This window comes from Photinus pyralis, unplaced genomic scaffold, assembly GCF_008802855.1.
Source record: "Photinus pyralis isolate 1611_PpyrPB1 unplaced genomic scaffold, Ppyr1.3 Ppyr1.4_LG7, whole genome shotgun sequence".
Lineage (NCBI taxonomy): Eukaryota > Metazoa > Arthropoda > Insecta > Coleoptera > Lampyridae > Photinus > Photinus pyralis.
Window position 1 is genome coordinate 23,458,478 of NW_022170738.1, and position 18,190 is coordinate 23,476,667.

The 18,190-nt window shown below is 35.7% G+C and overlaps 1 protein-coding gene across 1 annotated transcript; it reads right to left on the reverse strand.

Moving 5' to 3' along the window:
• Positions 1–14,226: 14,226 nt before the first annotated feature.
• On the reverse strand, positions 14,227–15,173 carry LOC116176122. The gene is made up of 2 exons (XM_031494596.1): positions 14,900–15,173; positions 14,227–14,847 (listed from the first exon to the last, which is right to left on the reverse strand). The coding sequence occupies exons 1-2, from the start codon at positions 15,077–15,079 to the stop codon at positions 14,227–14,229; spliced, it is 801 nt and encodes a 266-aa protein (XP_031350456.1). The 5' UTR covers positions 15,080–15,173.
• Positions 15,174–18,190: the final 3,017 nt, after the last annotated feature.

Here is an 18,190-nt window from a genome sequence, read left to right on the forward strand (position 1 = left end):
AGTTGAAGAGTATTTAGCTTGTCTATGTATTGTGTATTTGGATGTGGCCGCGTGCTCAGTGGCGCCGCTGGCTGCACAGGAACTGTCCGCGAAAAAACTGTACAACTCTGGATTTAGGGTTGGAAGTGGAAGTGGATGCCGCGCCGGCGTCGAGGCGGCTTGGGCTCCTTCCGAATAGGTTCAGGTCTCGGCACGCTCATGGCCGAGGGTCGTTTAGATGCGCATCTGGGCTTGATTTGGAATCGACAGACTGAGAAGGGTCAGCGTGTAGTCGAAGAAGTGGGTGACAGGTTCCGGTGCGAAGAAGTGTTTTCTGGCGCCGTCGATGAATGACCAATATACAGGGATATTTATTAAGAACTAGACATAGGGATTTAGGTGTATTGTTTTTCCCTATGTTTACTTTCGAATGATAAAATCTCTTCTGAAGGGCGCCTAATTTTATGCAACCAAAATAACTTCTTCATTAAATAAAGATCTGGCTGTCATATTAATTCATTTGAATATTGTTTGGAATTAGGAGGTACTAAAAAATAAACCCAGAATAGGCAGTGCAGAGAGTGCACTAGAGTTATTTTGGTTGCATAAAATTAGGCGTGCTTCAGAAGAGATTCGTCTTTTAAAAGTAAACAAGGAAAAAATAATACACATAAATCCCTATGTCTACTTCTTAATAAATATCTCTGTATACATCGGGCAGGTTCGGGATCAGGGAGGGGGGGGGCCTAGATAAAGTCAACCCCTAAAAGGGTGGGATTCCGGACGTCTGGCAGCACTAGGAATTCTGTAGGACTTGTTCAGTTCACTAGTTTTACAGTCACTGTGTCGTCGTGGGACACGGTCTTCCGTCAGCTAGGATTTAGTTCGACGTTGATGGGGCTGTGGCCCCTGTCTGCGTTGTCTTTTAGGCACGTCTCCTTTTCCTACATTCTTCAACAAGAAATGGTTCTCCAAGGTGTAGTGTATCAACATTACAAGGGGGACCACCTAATTATTATTTATTTTGCGTGGGTGCAAATTTAATCTCTTCCATAAGGCCGGGGAAAAATAAAACTAATAAAATATTTTATATATATATATAATCAAAGATCTAGAAAGAGATTTTCAAATTCGATAACATTTGTCGCAGTTTGGGCATACCGTGAGTGTTGGATCCGATGCAAATGTGGATGAATAATTTAGATTACGGCACACTATCACATCGACTATTGGTGACAACTTGATTCCAGGAAGTTAATCTTAAACGAAAACAGATGTAATGGACTGTCAATTCATTTTTAAAGTTTTATACTATCAGCCATTAGCATTGGCAGCACAAGAGAGGCGAAGATCGACAAGTGCTAAACACTTCATCAGCCAATTTATCAGAATAAACATCTTTTACAAGAATACTTGCCCTGTTAACACCAAATTCTTATGTACGTCGTTAAGTGTGTTAATTCTCAGCAAAATCTCTACAAACCTCAGCGTCCATTTGACAGCTAATCGTTTGTAGTTATCTACGGCGCGAAAAAAGGTGAACAGAACACGATGACTAACCTAAATGTTTAATCTTCAACCGTGACCCTAATTATAGTTTACTAATATTCCACTTTTTTCGACTAAGTGTTAATATTATCGCACTGGAGACGTCCTACCGGCGGCGACGTTTACGATAAGTCGCGCAAAGAGACTAATTACTTCCGTAATCAATTTTAAGGCGGTCATTATCTCGACGCCATCTTTAAATAGGTAAGAATTCTGAATCGAAAGGGTTTTTACTTGCACGTAATTTATTTTAATGCATTTCCAGCTATCTTGCCCCAGCTTTTAAAGGCAAAAAATAAACAGCGCTAAGTGCTTCTTCACATAACTCCGCACGGTTCATGGGTAAATAGATACATGCTTTATGATTCCAGTTGTTGCCCGAAAAAGTCACCTTTTTTTAAGTATAGAAAGATCGTGGATATTTCCTTTGTTTTCTTAAAAGGAAAAGCGTACGATTGAAGTCTTGTATACGAAACGGTAACGGGTCAAATATACGACCATCAATTTATCAGGACGTGATTTAAAGAATTAAATGACTCGATGCAAACGTGGTAATCATTAATTGTACCAATCACCTGATGCGATAACCTGTTTCGTACATTTCCGATTGCGACATTTACCATTTACACGTTTTGAGCTTTTGGCAGTTCTTCAAACGATCGTCTGTGATGATTTACATAAAAATTTATCGTACCTACCGATAAATTAGAATTAAAGATCTAAGTCGTGACCAACTGCATAAATCACGCCGTGCGGACGGAAACATGAGTTTTTACGTCACGTGGTGAAATTTGTCCTCGACCGTTGAAGGAACAGACGAAATTTACTGTAAAATAAAGTGGTATAAAAATATAACTATTACCTAGGCAACTCGGGAATATCCAAACTTGCATCGAGCAAATTTTTGTTAAGGGAATCAAGGATCTTTACGTCACAAATCGATGAGGTAGGGCCTACTTTTGACTACGGTTTTTAAATCCGCGAATTTGTGGGGATTTCAGCCCCTGTAAAAAGAACTAGCCCGTTACAACACCCCTTCCGACCCGACAGATTGAATATCTTCTCCAGGTTCGAAAATGCGCTTTTCACACTTCTCTTCGGCTTTCTACGCGCACATCATCGCTACCTCCTTAGCCACTCTTACCGTTTAGTTACTTTAAGGTTAATTTGTAAAGTTCACCAGAAAACCTCATTACGGAAAGTTTGAGAATTGTTGAGTGGCTGTCCAAAATTTTAGTAAAAATTCCCACATTGCACAAAAGAATCTGTTTTGTATTTCTTAGTGGTAAAAGTAAAAATCCTCTATCTTCTTCTTACTATTATAAATCGCCAGCCAAAACGGTAAACTTTCAGAATTCTTGGGGGGCACCTTAATCAGAACTGAAAAATTTTACCAAAGATGGCCGAGAACAATTTTCTGGTACTGTCACTTATTTCTCATAAGAGATATTTAAAATTCGCAGGGAAATATTCAACATTTTAATACGTACAAGTTTTGAGTTTTGAATAGGATTTCGTACAGTCCCTTAATTTTTAAATATGGGATTGGATGACTTTTTAAGAGTTCTAAAAAAATTATAACAGCGTTTCAGGTTGAAAGAATACAACATTGAACATACCTACCTACCTATAAAGACTTTTTTAACCTTTGTATTTGGTATTTTTGTTGTTCATAAGGTGCCGGATTTGAAAACGGATATATTTCCATAAGAATATACTGGGAACGTTTTTTTTTTGTAATTTTGGAGTTCTGAATCTGATCACAGTTCTGGATCACCACCCTACACAAGTTATGCAACTATTCATTATTTTTTATTATTATTTGTTTATTTTTCAAGGAACTAGTTTAACGACATCATCTTTATAGAACTCTTAAAAAATATCCACTTTTGACACAATGGGGGTTACGTGAAGTCAATGACTGTTTATGACTTAATTGCCGGAACTCTTTCTAAGATTTATCAAGAATCAAGATTACCTTTTGTCCTGTTATTGGACTTTAATGTCTGTTGGACAATAAATTCATATTATTATTAAAGAACTCTAAAACTGTATGGTTGGCCTCCAGAACCTTACAACTAACTACAATTTATAAATGAGGGGCTAATGTCGCATACACGGGACGGTCTGTTCTGTTCTACCGATTGAAATACAATAACCTTTAATAACCTATAAAATAATTATGGAATTCGTAGAACGTGTCGAAGGTAATTCAGCAATTAGATTCCACTTGGATAGTTTAATTGCCATTGTGAAACTAAAACTGAACAAAAATTACAAATGCAAAAAATGAAACCACCTTCAATCTGCATTAATTTAAATCATTTGTCTCGTGATTGTTCATTTGATTATTTGCAGCAATTATATGCTTATGACCTTGTACAGTTACTATTTGAATTGATATACATATGAAAAATAAAACGGATAGTCATGTTTGAATGGATCTTGGCGGCCATGTAAGAGGTTTGATCGGATTTGACGAACTATCGAACTAGGAATATCTGATTAGGCTTACATGCACTTACCATTCTCATTTCTCTGCGTTTATCGAAAGAAGTGAATGGATCATTTTTTTAATATTCGATCTATCCACGTTAGATGTGTAATTGTTCTTATCATCACGCTGAAATACATACGAATGAATGGTATGAGATTAGAAAAAAGAAAAATTTTGATCATATTCCATGAGTGTTCTTGATTATTGGAAATGCACTCGATACACTTTTTTTTAGCTACTATGCTCATTCCCTGACCGGTCCGTTTTATACAGAGACTTGCTAGTTTTATATGAAGTTGTTTTAATCGAGCTATATACGAAGTCGTTTAAAATAAACCGATACAACGAAATATCGAAGGATCCTCAGTATTACAATCACTTTTAACGACAATTTATTTTAATCTTACAAAATACGTTTTATAGTTAACAAAAATGCATCAAATTCATGTCTTGGTCATTGAGATAATGCTTTTAATCTTGTTCCCAACGATATCAATGCAAGAAAAACGATTTTGACATGTTTTGATCAAAATCCATGTGGTTGCCAAAAATAGATCAAAATTCATGTTTTGGTCAATGAGATAATGCTCTTGGTCTTTTTCCCAACGATCTTGGTGCATAAATAACGATTTTGGCGTATTTTGATCAAAATCCACGTGGACTCCGAAAGATCATTTAACATCTTTGAATCTCACATATGCGGTTATCAAATGTGCACGACGTGATGCACTCTTTCAGCATCAAGATAATGCGTTAGAAAGCTTTTAAAATTCCCAATTCATGTGTAAAAAATAATAATTTTGGGTACATTTTGCCCTAAGACTTTCGACCTGTACCACAGAGATGAGTTATATTCAATTATTACACATCTAAAAGCCATAGGGAATAATCTAGCGAAAGTCCGAACTCGATACATGACCTAGGGAATGAAATATGTTAATTTCTATTATATTGACCCCGCAGTTTTTCCTGTTCCCGATTCACTGGAAGCCCTATAACTTTTGTTCCTGTTGAACCAGCGTACTGAAAATCAATAGCGTCCGTCCTTAAAATCCAAAGTACCCATACACCAAATTTCAACACAGTCGGCCACTTTTAAAAAGAGTTAGAGCGCACACGGACGGACGGACGGACGGACGGACGGACGGACGACAATACAAAACTATAAAGGATCTGAGGATCCTTAATAAATTGACGCTGATGTTGCTAGCAAACGAACTACAAGTATTAATTGTGCACGAATCTTGTGCAGGTAAAAAGCATTTTTTTAAAACCGCAATAGCTACTCCGAATTAGGTTTTCCTAATTCGTAAGGTAAATACCGGAGTAGTATTAATAGAACAACTTAAGACCTTCTGCAGAGACACCTCTAAAAAGCATTATGCGGGGCACTCTGTAATTGGGCGGCAGCCTGTTGAGGGCCCAGAATAAGAGAGGGACAATAAATAAATAAACAAACACTGAATACGTAACCGATTGTATAAACCAAAAAATCCTTGGGCCCGAACCATTATAGTTCTAGGGAGTAATAAATGAACGAAATTGATATTTGTAAAGAAAGCGGTCGGAAGGGAGCCAAGAAAAATTCTTTGGTAGAATAACTTATTTAAAAAAAGGTGCAATTTGGTCGTTCAATGACTGGGACGTTAAAGAAAATGAATACAATCTACAAATTTGAATGGTATACGTGAAATGTAGTCGGGTATTTTTTAATTATATTCAGGGGGAACCTACTATCTACAAGGTAAATTCTTTTCAATTAACATTAATTAATTGAATTAGAAATCTAATATTTGCAAGTGGTCTATATAATTGGGATTAAGTTTGCTAATTACGCAAGCTGCTAGTAAATTATATTAAGTTAGGGGTAAGAATTCATTAATTCCTCCTGTTATAATTGACCCATATTTTAATTTTATTACTTCATGAATATGCATTGAAGTGTTTCAAAGAAACTTGCACTGGTTTGAGGTTAGTTTTAAATTGTTTACTACAGTCGACCGTAAGGTCAAGTAGTGCCTTAAATGTTGGTTCTGTAAGACGCAGACCTAGGTTGAACACGCTTATTATTATAATAATATTATTATGTTAAGCCAACGAGCCTCCAACTGTACAACACTGTCCATTTCAACTCCTAATTCCAATCCGCGTTCTCGTAGGTCCTGGGTACAGTTCACTAGTTAGACTGAAATTTAAAGGGTCACGGCCAACGAAAAAAATGTGAGCATATAGTCTCCTACCAGCTCCACACTTATCGGGAAATATAAAAGGGCGTACATGTCAAAATAGCCGACAAATTATTATTATTATTAAAATCGGGCCCAAAAAAGAGTCGGTTGAATTTGTTGCGGTTTGGTACGCACCGTTCGGGTAGATGTAGGTGGCAGTAGTGTAGCTTAGCAGATAACCACTTAAAGAAGTGTCAGAAAATTCGATAGTCGGAACCATTGTCTACGCTCGGTTAATCAGACGTAAAGTAAATATCTGTAACAAGAAACATACCGCGGCATCGGACACCCAGGTATTTTGCTACCCCGATAATTTAGAAAGATTGATTTTTATCAAATATGCAAAGAAACCCAGATACCAAAATTTGTTGACATCGGATTTTTTCACATTTTAAGGGTGAATCGTATTCGTAAAAGGAATTTTGGGAAAAATGTTTACATTATAGGACCATGCCCAAATACTTGGGTAAAGCCGTTGGATGTGACTGCCGCTTAATATACAGAAAAATCGCAGCAGTTAAACATATCCTAAAAATTCAAGCTCCTAAGGTGTACATCAAAATTCTGATTTGTTTTCTGGACGCTTTAGTTAGATATTTTATAGTTCTTCATCGAACACACTAATAAAAGCATTTACATGGTAGCAATGTCTCAAATTGTTTAAATTGACAATACCAAGACTAGCAGTACGCACTTGTGTATAGGCGACCCGCCTTAAACTATAACACTAGACGTCGTCTAGTATAAAAACAGTCACGTCGGTCATGGCAGGTAGCCGCCCACTGCAAAACTGGTCGCCTGTGATGTGTACACAAATTATGCCATTATATTTTCATATGTCTATCTAGCCCATACGAAGAGAAAGACAAGTTTTGCAGTGGGCGGCTACCTGTGACTGTTTTATACTAGACGAATTTGCCGCTCAATTCTTCTAGTAGCGTTGGGCAAAAAAATCGATTAATCGATTATAATCAAACGATAATCGATAATCGGGTTTGATTATTCTATTAAATTAATCGATTATTTGATTAATCGATTATTTGATTAATCGATTATTTGATTAATCGGTTATTTGATTAATCGATTGTTTGATTAATCGATTGTTTGATTAATCGATTGTTTGATTAATCAATTATTAAGTAAATTTTAATTGATTATTATTAGCTGGATCATCAGTTTACGCAAAAAGGAGCACTCACAGCTCACAAGTATTTTATTTTATAGCGGATGTTAGAACGTCACTTTAAGCAGCTAAAATGAATTAAGATTGTATCATCAAAACTAAAGCACACCTCATCGGAGAGTAAGCTGCCTAATCATTTATTTTTATTTATTTATTTTTATTTTTGACCTTCATTTTCAAATGGACAGGGTTTCACCCAAGGCTATTCTACCAACCAACCCACTATGCATTTGCAAATATCCATGCCCGAACCCGGATTCGAACCAGGGACACTTTGTTGATTATTGATTAATCGATCTGCCTAATAATGAACGATTTGATGAAAAGAGTAATGGAATTATTTTTTATTTTTATTATTAAATAATTAACGTATTAATGCATACAGATATTTATCACTCTTTGTATGTGACAATCGACTTTTGATTAAACGATTAGGTGATTAATCGATTATTTGATTAATCGATGATTTGATTAATCGATTATTTGAGTAAACGATTATTTGATTAATCGATTATTTGATTAATCGATTAATCAGTGTAATCGATTATTTTTCATAATCGATTATCGATTATTCAAATCCGTAATCGCCCAGCCCTATCGTCTAGTGCTTCAGCTTAACGCGAGTCGCCTGTAATTAATTACCTTGATATTGTGCCGTCTTACAGAGCATCTATTTTTAGGGTAACTTTGCGAAAGAAATTCCCCTTATGTGATGGTTTTGTTCTGCCACCTGTTTGTCCGTCCGCCTTCTTCCTCGTCTAACTCGAGAACGAAAAGGACAGCGATGTCAAAACTTCGCCAATCGATTTCTACTTCAAAGATCAGTGCTATACTGCATTTGCACCTCCAGATGCAGTATGGGGTCTTACGGACTAAATGCCTCTCTTACTAATTTGCGTCATTCTTCGATAACGCTATCCTTGTTCCTCACCGCTAGGGCGGGGCGATTACGGGTTTGAATAATCGATAATCGATTATGAAAAATAATCGATTACACTGATTAATCGATTAATCAAATCATCGATTAATCAAATAATCGATTAATCACCTAATCGTTTAATCAAAAGTCGATTGTCACATACAAGGAGTGATAAATATCTGTTTGTATGCATTAATATGTTAATTATTTAATAATAAAAATAAAAAATAATTCCATTACTCTTTTCATCAAATCGTTCATTACTAGGCAGATCGATTAATCAATAATCAACAAAGTGTCCCTGGTTCGAATCCGGGTTCGGGCATGGATATTTGCAAATGCATAGTGGGTTGGTTGGTTGGTAGAACAGCCTTGGCTGAAACCCTGCCCATTTGAAAATGAAGGTCAAAAATAAAAATAAATAAATAAAAATAAATGATTAGACAGCATACTCTCCGATGAGGTGTGCTTTAGTTTTGATGATACAATCTTAATTCATTTTAGCTGCTTAAAGTGACGTTTTAACATCCGCTATAAAATAAAATAATACTTGTGAGCTGTGAGTGCTCCTTTTTGCGTAAACTGATGATCCAGCTAATAATAATCAATTAAAATTTACTTAATAATTGATTAATCAAACAATCGATTAATCAAATAACCGATTAATCAAATAATCGATTAATCAAATAAACGATTAATCAAATACTCGATCAATCAAATAATCGATTAATCAAATAATCGATTAATCGATTAATTTAATAGAATAAACAAACCCGATTATCGATTATCGTTTGATTATAATCGATTAATCGATTTTTTTTGCCCAACGCTACTCACCGCAATGATGTCAAACTGGCATATGATTGAATTGAAGTATCGTAATCTCCTTGTGCTGTCATTGCCACTCTCATAAGTTTGGCAAGCATGTAGTATATGTCCATAAGCACTGGCCGGATTAAAAATCGTGCTTTCGAATGCTAGCAGAGTGGAAAAAAATTACTCTCCTGAAAATGGTATGCGATTCTTCGTATCTTGAATTTTTTTTTAATTCTACTTAAAAAAAATTCGTATACTATAGCAACGGAAAGGAATTCAACCTTTATTTTTGAAATTTCAAAAAACATCCTTCATGAGACAACATTATCCCACAGATTTTGCATAGCACCAAAAGGTAAAAGGGTACAAATTTGATAATCTTGAAGTTTTGAACAATCGATAACCGGACGCAGTGTCACTATGTAGGAAAACCAGCTTCAAATGCAACAATGCAGGAATAAGACTTCTTAAATTGCAACACGCGTACTCAGTTGCCAAACAAAACTTCTTACAGATGCTAAACATAAAATAAATTGTATAAAATGGTGCCCATTAAGCACGTGCGACCATTATTTTGGCGTCACACTTGACGTTAATATCACATTTTAAAAGTCGATAAATATTTGAAATTTGAAATTATGTGTCATTAAGTACGATTTCCAATGTAAACAAGCTTTCTTATTATAGAAGGGTTAGTTAGGGAACATTATATTCCTACACTGCTTCCTGACTATTTACCAATCTTGGAACGTGGATGGGAAAGGCATATGCTTGAAACAGCATCGGAATCAATTACCATAAATTGTAATAAGGCGAAGATATTATGAAACACCACGTACATTTGAAGAATACAAATTTACTTGACGGCCGTGATCGTGTGCGTTTTACATACGCAAATGTAGAGCGGGGGCGCGCAAAGAAGATGGAGAAGGTCACTTAGACACATCCTTTCAAGTGATATAATTCTAGAAGACATATCTTTGACATAATCTTCTGAAATTAAAAACTCGTAATATGATGTCATGTCAAGTAAACTACTGGAAAAATCAACGCTAGTTTCAGATTTCGAGTTCTCCGTGAGATTGCGATCTGGAACTGACTAACCATCCTTATTGGTTTATTTTCTGAATACGGAGTATTATTTCATCAGACGCGAATTCAATACCACTCTTCTTTCGACGAATTAAATGTCGTCTGTTGATGATTGATGGAATTAATGCGATTTTCTTACCCTTTTCAGTCAATCTTCTGCGATATTTGTCTGAATTGTGGGAGCCTTAGAAAGCGGTACCTACGTAATTATAAAGTAGCAACGTCTTCTAATGACCCGAGCCAAATTACAACGCCCAATTAAAGCGGAGGTAATAAAATCCAAGCGGATTTCTGTCATAAAAATCCACTTACTCAAATATTCTGCTCAGGTGAGTTTAACCATCGACGACGCAGAATCCCCAAAGTTTATTGCGTAATTACGGAATGTTTACATTTCTAAACGCATATAAAATCGAAGATTAAAGGAAATCTCTGCACTTTCAAACTATTTATTTTCGAATCGGGCAGTTTAAAGCAGACGTAAACCAGAAATTTTACTTTGATAATTATTTAGGGAATTCTTTTTTATTCCCACAGAACAAGAAACGATACGCCTCGATTATTTTTAAAATAGAAAACGACATCGTAAAATTCGATATTTAAATAGATTTTCGACGGTTATGTACCTTTTAAATGGGTCGTAAACATTGCGTTTCCAATCCTGTTTTTTAAACGTTTTGAAATGGAATCTTCGGGAGAAAGTTAAAATGCGTCATCATGAAGTGTGTGCACTGTGCAGGTACCCACCGTGTGTTTTAATTCATTACAAATCCGGTTATCGTTCTGTGAATCATCTAAAGCGCTAGCGATGTTGAAATATCTTGCATACCTCGACATAGAAATAATTAATGCAATATGGCCGATGAAAAATTTAATTTAAAAAAATGTTGAAGTCGTCACTAACCGAACCAAAGACGTGGACCTTCCTTGACCTGGTAACCTTGGAATGAATATAACAATAATTTTATTTATAATATTAATTTATAATTTATTCTTATTAACGTTCATTGCAGCCCTAATACCTTCTTGCATTTATAAATATTTCGAGTACCAGCAGGATTTCCCAATTCCGTCGATTTCAGCAATGCGAAAGCAACTTGTTCTTGGCGTGAATCCGTTTTGGAACAATTTCTTCAATATCGGAAACTAAAAAAAATCTAACGGAGCCAAATCCGGAGAATAATTACCCGATTATTGAAAACCTGATCCAAATACGTCATCATAGCATGCCGATTGGCAATATCCGTCTCTGAAAGCATGAGTAATCAATAAACGAATTATCTATTAGAGGAGTAAGTATCTATGGAACTACTTCACTATAATTATACGATTACTTGCATATTTTTTTACGAAGAGAAGTAGCAACTTATTGGGGGCTAATTATTGGCCGGTGCTTAGGTAATTATTAAGATCGTATGACTGTGACACTAACGGGGTGTTCCTAAATGTGATGTAAATACGTTATAGAGGCTAACTCTGACTTATTTTATGACTATAAGTTCATATCATTGAGTAATTAAATCTTTCACTCAACGGTTCATATAAAAATAGGCCCGCAAACTCTTCGTTACCGATCTACAGGGTGTTATAGTTCTACCCGTACACTTTATAATTTAAACTTTTAATTTATAAACATTTGCAAACACAATTTTCAATGGCGATTGTCAAAACTAATAAAAACAAGATATTATCCAAATAAAGCCAGGGCCTGCCATCATTCTAAACAAATCAGAAAATTAAATTCTTATTTGACATTCAACCAGTGGCGCACCGAAAAAAAGTTCAGGCGTAGAAATTGGAACATGACTCCTGAAAAAAAAAACACTATGTAGTTGCTCACTCTACCATTGACATATGACCATTGGCCCTTCAACGTAACTTATATTTCAAATATCTCAAAAACTGCAAGAGAAATTTGAGATTTTAACTCAATAAACCGATACAACGAAATATCGAAGGATCCTCAGTATTACAATCACTTTTAACGACAATTTATTTTAATCTTACAAAATACATTTTATAGTTAACAAAAATGCATCAAATTCATGTCTTGGGCTTTGAGATAATGCTCTTGGTTTTTTTCCCAACGATCTTGGTGCATAAATAACGATTTTGACATGTTTTGATCAAAATCCATGTGGTCCATAAAAATAGATCAAATTCATGTTTAGATCATTGAGATAATGCTCTTGATCTTTTTCCCAACGATCTTGGTGCATAAATAACGATTTTGACATGTTTTGATCAAAATCCACGTGGTCGCCAAAAATGCATCAAATTCATGTCTTGGGCATTGAGATAATGCGCTTAGTCTTTTTCCCAACGCTCTTGGTGCATAAATAACGATTTTGACATGTTTTGATCAAAATCCACGTGGTCGCCAAAAATGCATCAAATTCATGTCTTGGGCATTGAGATAATGCGCCTAGTCTTTTTCCCAACGATCTTGGTGCATAAATAACGATTTTGACATGTTTTGATCAAAATCCACGTGGTCGCCAAAAATGCATCAAATTCATGTCTTGGGTATTGAGATAATGCGCGTAGTCTTTTTCCCAACGATCTTGGTGCATAATTAACGATTTTGACATATTTTGATCAAAATCCATGTGGCCTCAGAAAAATAATTTAACATTTTTGAATCACACACATGCGGTTATCAAACGTGCACGTTATCAACTCCTTCAGCATCAAGATAATGCGTTTGAAAGCTTTTACAACTCTAAATTCATGTGTAAAGAATAATTTTGGGTACATTTTGCTCTAAAACTTTTGACCGAGACCACAGAGAAGAGTTATATTGAATTGTTTACACATCTAAGAGTCATAGGGAATAATCTAGCGAAAGTCCGAACTCGATACATGACCTAGGGAATGAAATATGTTAATTTTTATTATATTGAGTTCGCAGTTTTTCCTGTTCCCGATTCACTCGAAGTCGTATAACTTTTTGTTCCTGTTGAACCAGCTTCCTGAAAATCAATAGCGTCCGTTCTTAATGTCCAACGTACCCGTATACCAAATTTCAACACAATCGGCCACTTTTAAAAAGAGTTAGAGCGCACACGGACGGACGGACGGACGGACGGACGGACGGACGGACGGACGGACGGACGGACGGACGGACGACAATACAAAACTATAAAGGATCTGAGGATCCTTAATAACGAAGCGTTTACGGACTTATGTTAAATGAACTTTTAGTCATAAAATAAGTCAAACAATTAGACTTTTCCTACATCATAATTAGGAACACCCTGTATATGTTTATATCTTTTCTTGTATCGTTTCTGGCACTAGCAAAAACGTTGTAGCCATAATAATTTCTTTTATCAGAAACGATACAAGAAAATGAAACTGCAACATTTTCTTGTACAAAAGATAGACAGAACTGTCTCTGCTTTGCTCGTGTATCACGCTTAGGGATACTAGAAGTAGAAGGGTCGGCGATACAATAGTATATTATACACTATACATACAGCATGTTTCACGCAAACCGTTACCTAAACGTATTCGGACTCCCATTAATAATTGAAATCTGAAAATTTGCATATACTTATACTAACATAGTTTTCGCGCATTTTCCAACGAAGTCTGTCTGTCTGTTCGAGGCCTTAACTACTCCTACAGTTTTCAAGATATTAAGTTCGTTCTTTTTGCATTCGGTATAGCGTATAGCTCTAGCACAGTGTTTCTCAAACTTTGTTGTCTGGTGGCACACTAAAATTATTAAACAAAATTCGTCACACCCCTAGTATTCTTATTTTTTTGCTTTTTTACAGTTAGTAAAGAGATGAAGGATGAGAAGTTTGTACAAAAAAAATTTCTAAACACAATAGTATATTGTGCAATAAGTGCGTGAAGTGACGTCACGCACGTGTTACACACTATACTTTTTCTACGACCATACATATAACAAAGTAACTTTTTATTGAACTAACATCACAGACAAATTAAACATTGGTTAATTTTCTTTGTTATAATAATTATTAATAGTAATGGTACAATTTGTCGGGTTGCTAATTTCTACCTTCGCTGAATCGCTTAATGGTTTTTCCATTACAGTGCTTTTAGCAGCAGTGTTATTTTGGACTGCCAATATTTTATTGGAAACTTCAATTTTCTTGTTGAGTGAATTTTCTACGTAACTTTCTGCGACGGTCGAAGATTTCCATCCTCCATGCTTTTTTAGAGTAAGTAAATCTCCGCCGGCTTCTACTAGTAATGTAGCAGAAGACCTTCTGAAAGAGTGACCGGTGTACTCTTCAGAATTGGGCAATTTTAAATATTTCGCAATTTCGCAAGGTACTTTGCCAATTTTATTTATGCCAATCACCTGACGAGTGCATTTTCCCCTTTGAAAATTAATAAAGAACTTGGTTTCGGGATAGTTTTGTGGACGAAGTGACGCATATTTTTTATATAATTCCAAGTGTTCAGTTACGGTGAATTTCCTTGAAATCTTGTTCTTGGTGTCATGGACATGCACTATAAGGATATTTCCCATATCTTGGATGTCGGTTGTCTTTAGTTTGTAAATTTCATCTCTTCTGAGAGCACCAGCCAATCCAAATACTAAAATGACCTAGACGAAACATAACAAGTACACATTTAAAGATTCATTTATAACAACTTACTTTAGCCAGTAAAAATGTTTCATCAGGTGCCTCCTTTATAAACTTCAAAATTTGTTCTTTTTCCAAAACTCTTGACTTTTTTGGACTGTATCCTTCATTTTTTCTTTTTAAATAGGCGCGTACTTTAGGATATTCACCAATATTTATGTTTTGCTTGACACTGAGAGTACTCTTCAACATCGAATAACTACTCCAAAGTGTTGAAGATTTAAAGTTTTTTGATAACTCAGATAAGTAAGTTAAAATAACATTCTCGGAGAAAGAATGAATGTTATTTTGATGCCTCCATTCCATAAATTTCTGGTACGTGTTCTCATATATGGTGAAAGACTTAACTGGTAGTAGGGCGGTGCTCGCTTGGTTGGCTATAGCCGTGATTTCAGGCGGGGTGCCTGGCAAATCGGTATCCATCATATAGCTGCTAAATTTTATAGATTAATGTGCTGAAAATGTCTCTTAAAGCTACAATAATGAACTTACGATTGACAGTAGTAAATCTAGCGTCTAATAACAAAACGTCAGAATTGCAGCCAAAGCACACTACGCCATAACAATGCCGATGTCGAAAAGTGTGTACGCTCTTATGGCAGCGATGCGTGAAATAAATCCCATAACAATTGCATTGCATTTCACGCATCGGTATTAAATATTTCGCTTTACACATTAATATCGATATGTGAAATTTCATTTCACGAATGGAAGTAGAAAAAAGCATTTAAAACTAGCGCCTTTATTTTGAACCCGACGCAAAAAGTGTAGAAGCCTTTTTTGTAGACCTCATCAAGACACATCTTTTTTGTAATTGGCATTTTTCATTCTGATTACTTTTAGAGAAAAATGAAATTTAGAAAAATAAAATAGTTTCATTTTAAAAAATAAAATAAATAGTTTAACTTTTCAATTCAAAAGTTCAAAGTTTTTTAAGCCATTTTGGCCAGTGTATGCGAAAAAATTTTAAAAAAATTTTTCAAGCCGTTATGACTCTTAAAATTTTGACACTTTCAACAACCTTGAAGATGGTTACGGAACAAAGTCAAAATAGGACGTTTTCGATTCCGCATACCACCCTATATGCACCCCAAATATAAGTTATAAGATTGAGAAAGTCTGATGTAATGCAATACCAGCGTATGATTGATTAATGAATTATGAACCATAGAAATAAATAAAATAGAAACTAAAAAACAGAATTGTAATAAAAAACGAATACTCATTATTTTAATTCCTTTTTTAATTTATGTAATTTTAAGCTTATTAAGTAAATATTTAAAAATTCCGCGGCACCCTTATGAAGTGCTTGCGGCACCCACTTTGAGAACCACTGCGCAATGTCAACTTCCTTATTTATTAATATATTTTGTTGAAATTTTAACGACAGATATTTCTGGTGAAGGCAAACATATCGCATATAGTAAAAATCAGATTTGCACATGCGCAATGGCAACTTTCGTATTTATGGAGATATTTCTTCGAAATTTTATCCAAAGTTGCTTTTAGTTTTAGATTTAGATTTTAATCACGATGCTTCTGTTAAAGGCAAACAAAACTGATATGGCAAAAATTAGATGTGCGCATGCGCAGTCAGTGCCAACTTCTTTATTTATCATTATATTTCTTTGAAATGTTGACCATAGATGCTTATAGTAAAGAAAAACATATCGCACATAGTAAAAATCAAATCCACGCATGCGCAGTGCAAAATGCCAACTTTTTTACTTATGAAAATCTCTAAAGCTTATATTAACCATAAACGCTTCTAGTAAAAACCAACATCGCATACCTATAGCATAAATTAAATGTGCTCATGCGCGAACTGCGCAATGCCAACTTTTTTGTTTATGGAGATGAAGTTTCAATGAAAGTTTTGTTTATCATTCGATCTGCCTTGGCCATTGGTGATGTTTCATTTGCTACCTAAACTCATTTAGACTTTAATCCGAGCTTTAATCTTTTGATCTATAATGTTTCGCCCGTGCAGAGATAAAAAGTTGTTAAAGGTGCTTAGCGATATTCATCTCGAAATACAACTAGTCTAGAGCTGCCGTATCCAGAGCCTTAGAATTTAGATACCTGCTGGACTGGAGCAGGTCGTGCTAATTAAGTAGTGTCTTTCATGTATGTAATGTAACAGATGGTTCACAATTTACAATTGCTGTTGTATTTCAATAAGTGTGATACTCCGATAATACGTTTGGGTACGATTGATTGCGACCTGGTCTTTTACAACGTAGGAAATCCGGCCATTGTTGAGTGTATGAGGTGTGTATTATTCTCGCTTTTTTGTTAGCGCGAGAGCCTTCCCTCTGTAGGCAAACGATCACAAGGGGCAGCATGGCAACATTCAGTCTACCACTACCTCATAACTAATCTGACCGGAGCTGTCATACTACGAGCTAACTCTGAGTTCTCATGGATCACCATCACCCCAATTGGGTTGGAATACATCGGCCGCGCTCTTTACTAACACCTGCAGACCAAGTTCACCCCCTTGCTCTTTTCGGGGGTATAATCATCATCATCATCATCGGGGGCTACCCGAGACCGCGTGTCATGGGTTCATACATTTTCCGACATAACATTGGTATGGTCACGATGGGCGGCAACAATTCGGTCACCACCTGCACGTGGGAATCATCACTCGCACTACAAGGCAATAACTTCAAACTCTCTAATACCTCCGATTCTATACTTAGCAATAGCAATATTTGAAATCTTCTCATCTTTCAGATTCTTTAGAGTCTTCCCTTTTTGGATCTCTTCAGTCCTTCTGTTATTTATTTTAACGGTGACTTATGGATATGTGTTTCATTTTTAGTGCATTTTTGCAAATTTGTAAAAAGGTGGCTTTTAATCTCCGGCCGGCGGACTGGCTGGCAGCAAAAGCGGGCCCGTAGAAGAATGCTTGTTGAAAGACGAGGAGTGTACATGTATCTGCCGGGGTGCGTATTGGCATTCTGTACTATTATTCAGAGCAGGTCTGGTCTGATTCGCAGTATACTATGGCTTCACGTTATCCGTAATTTGATAATACATTATATACTGCGATTCAGAGCACCGATATGGTTTAAACTTTTGAGTTCTGAAACACTGCACTGTGTATAATGGGTTTCTATAAAGCACATCATACACTTACAAAAAGTGTGTTTTTATTGTTACCTTTGCCAGAAAAGTATATTTTTTGTTGTTTGTGTGTAATCAAGGTTCTCAAACTGCACTAAAATGATCTATAAACAGGTATTGGTTGAAATGTGCCACGAGAATAAGTTTTCAATGATCGTATATTTGGAACTA

Excerpts from the sequence above, each read along its gene's own strand:
- LOC116176122 (XM_031494596.1), bottom strand. The coding sequence starts at position 15,079 with ATGTTGAAGAGTACTCTCAGTGTCAAGCAAAACATAAATATTGGTGAA. Across the intron at positions 14,848-14,899 it reads AAACATTTTTACTGGCTAAA|GTCATTTTAGTATTTGGATT; the intron begins GTAAGTTGTTAT and ends TGTTTCGTCTAG.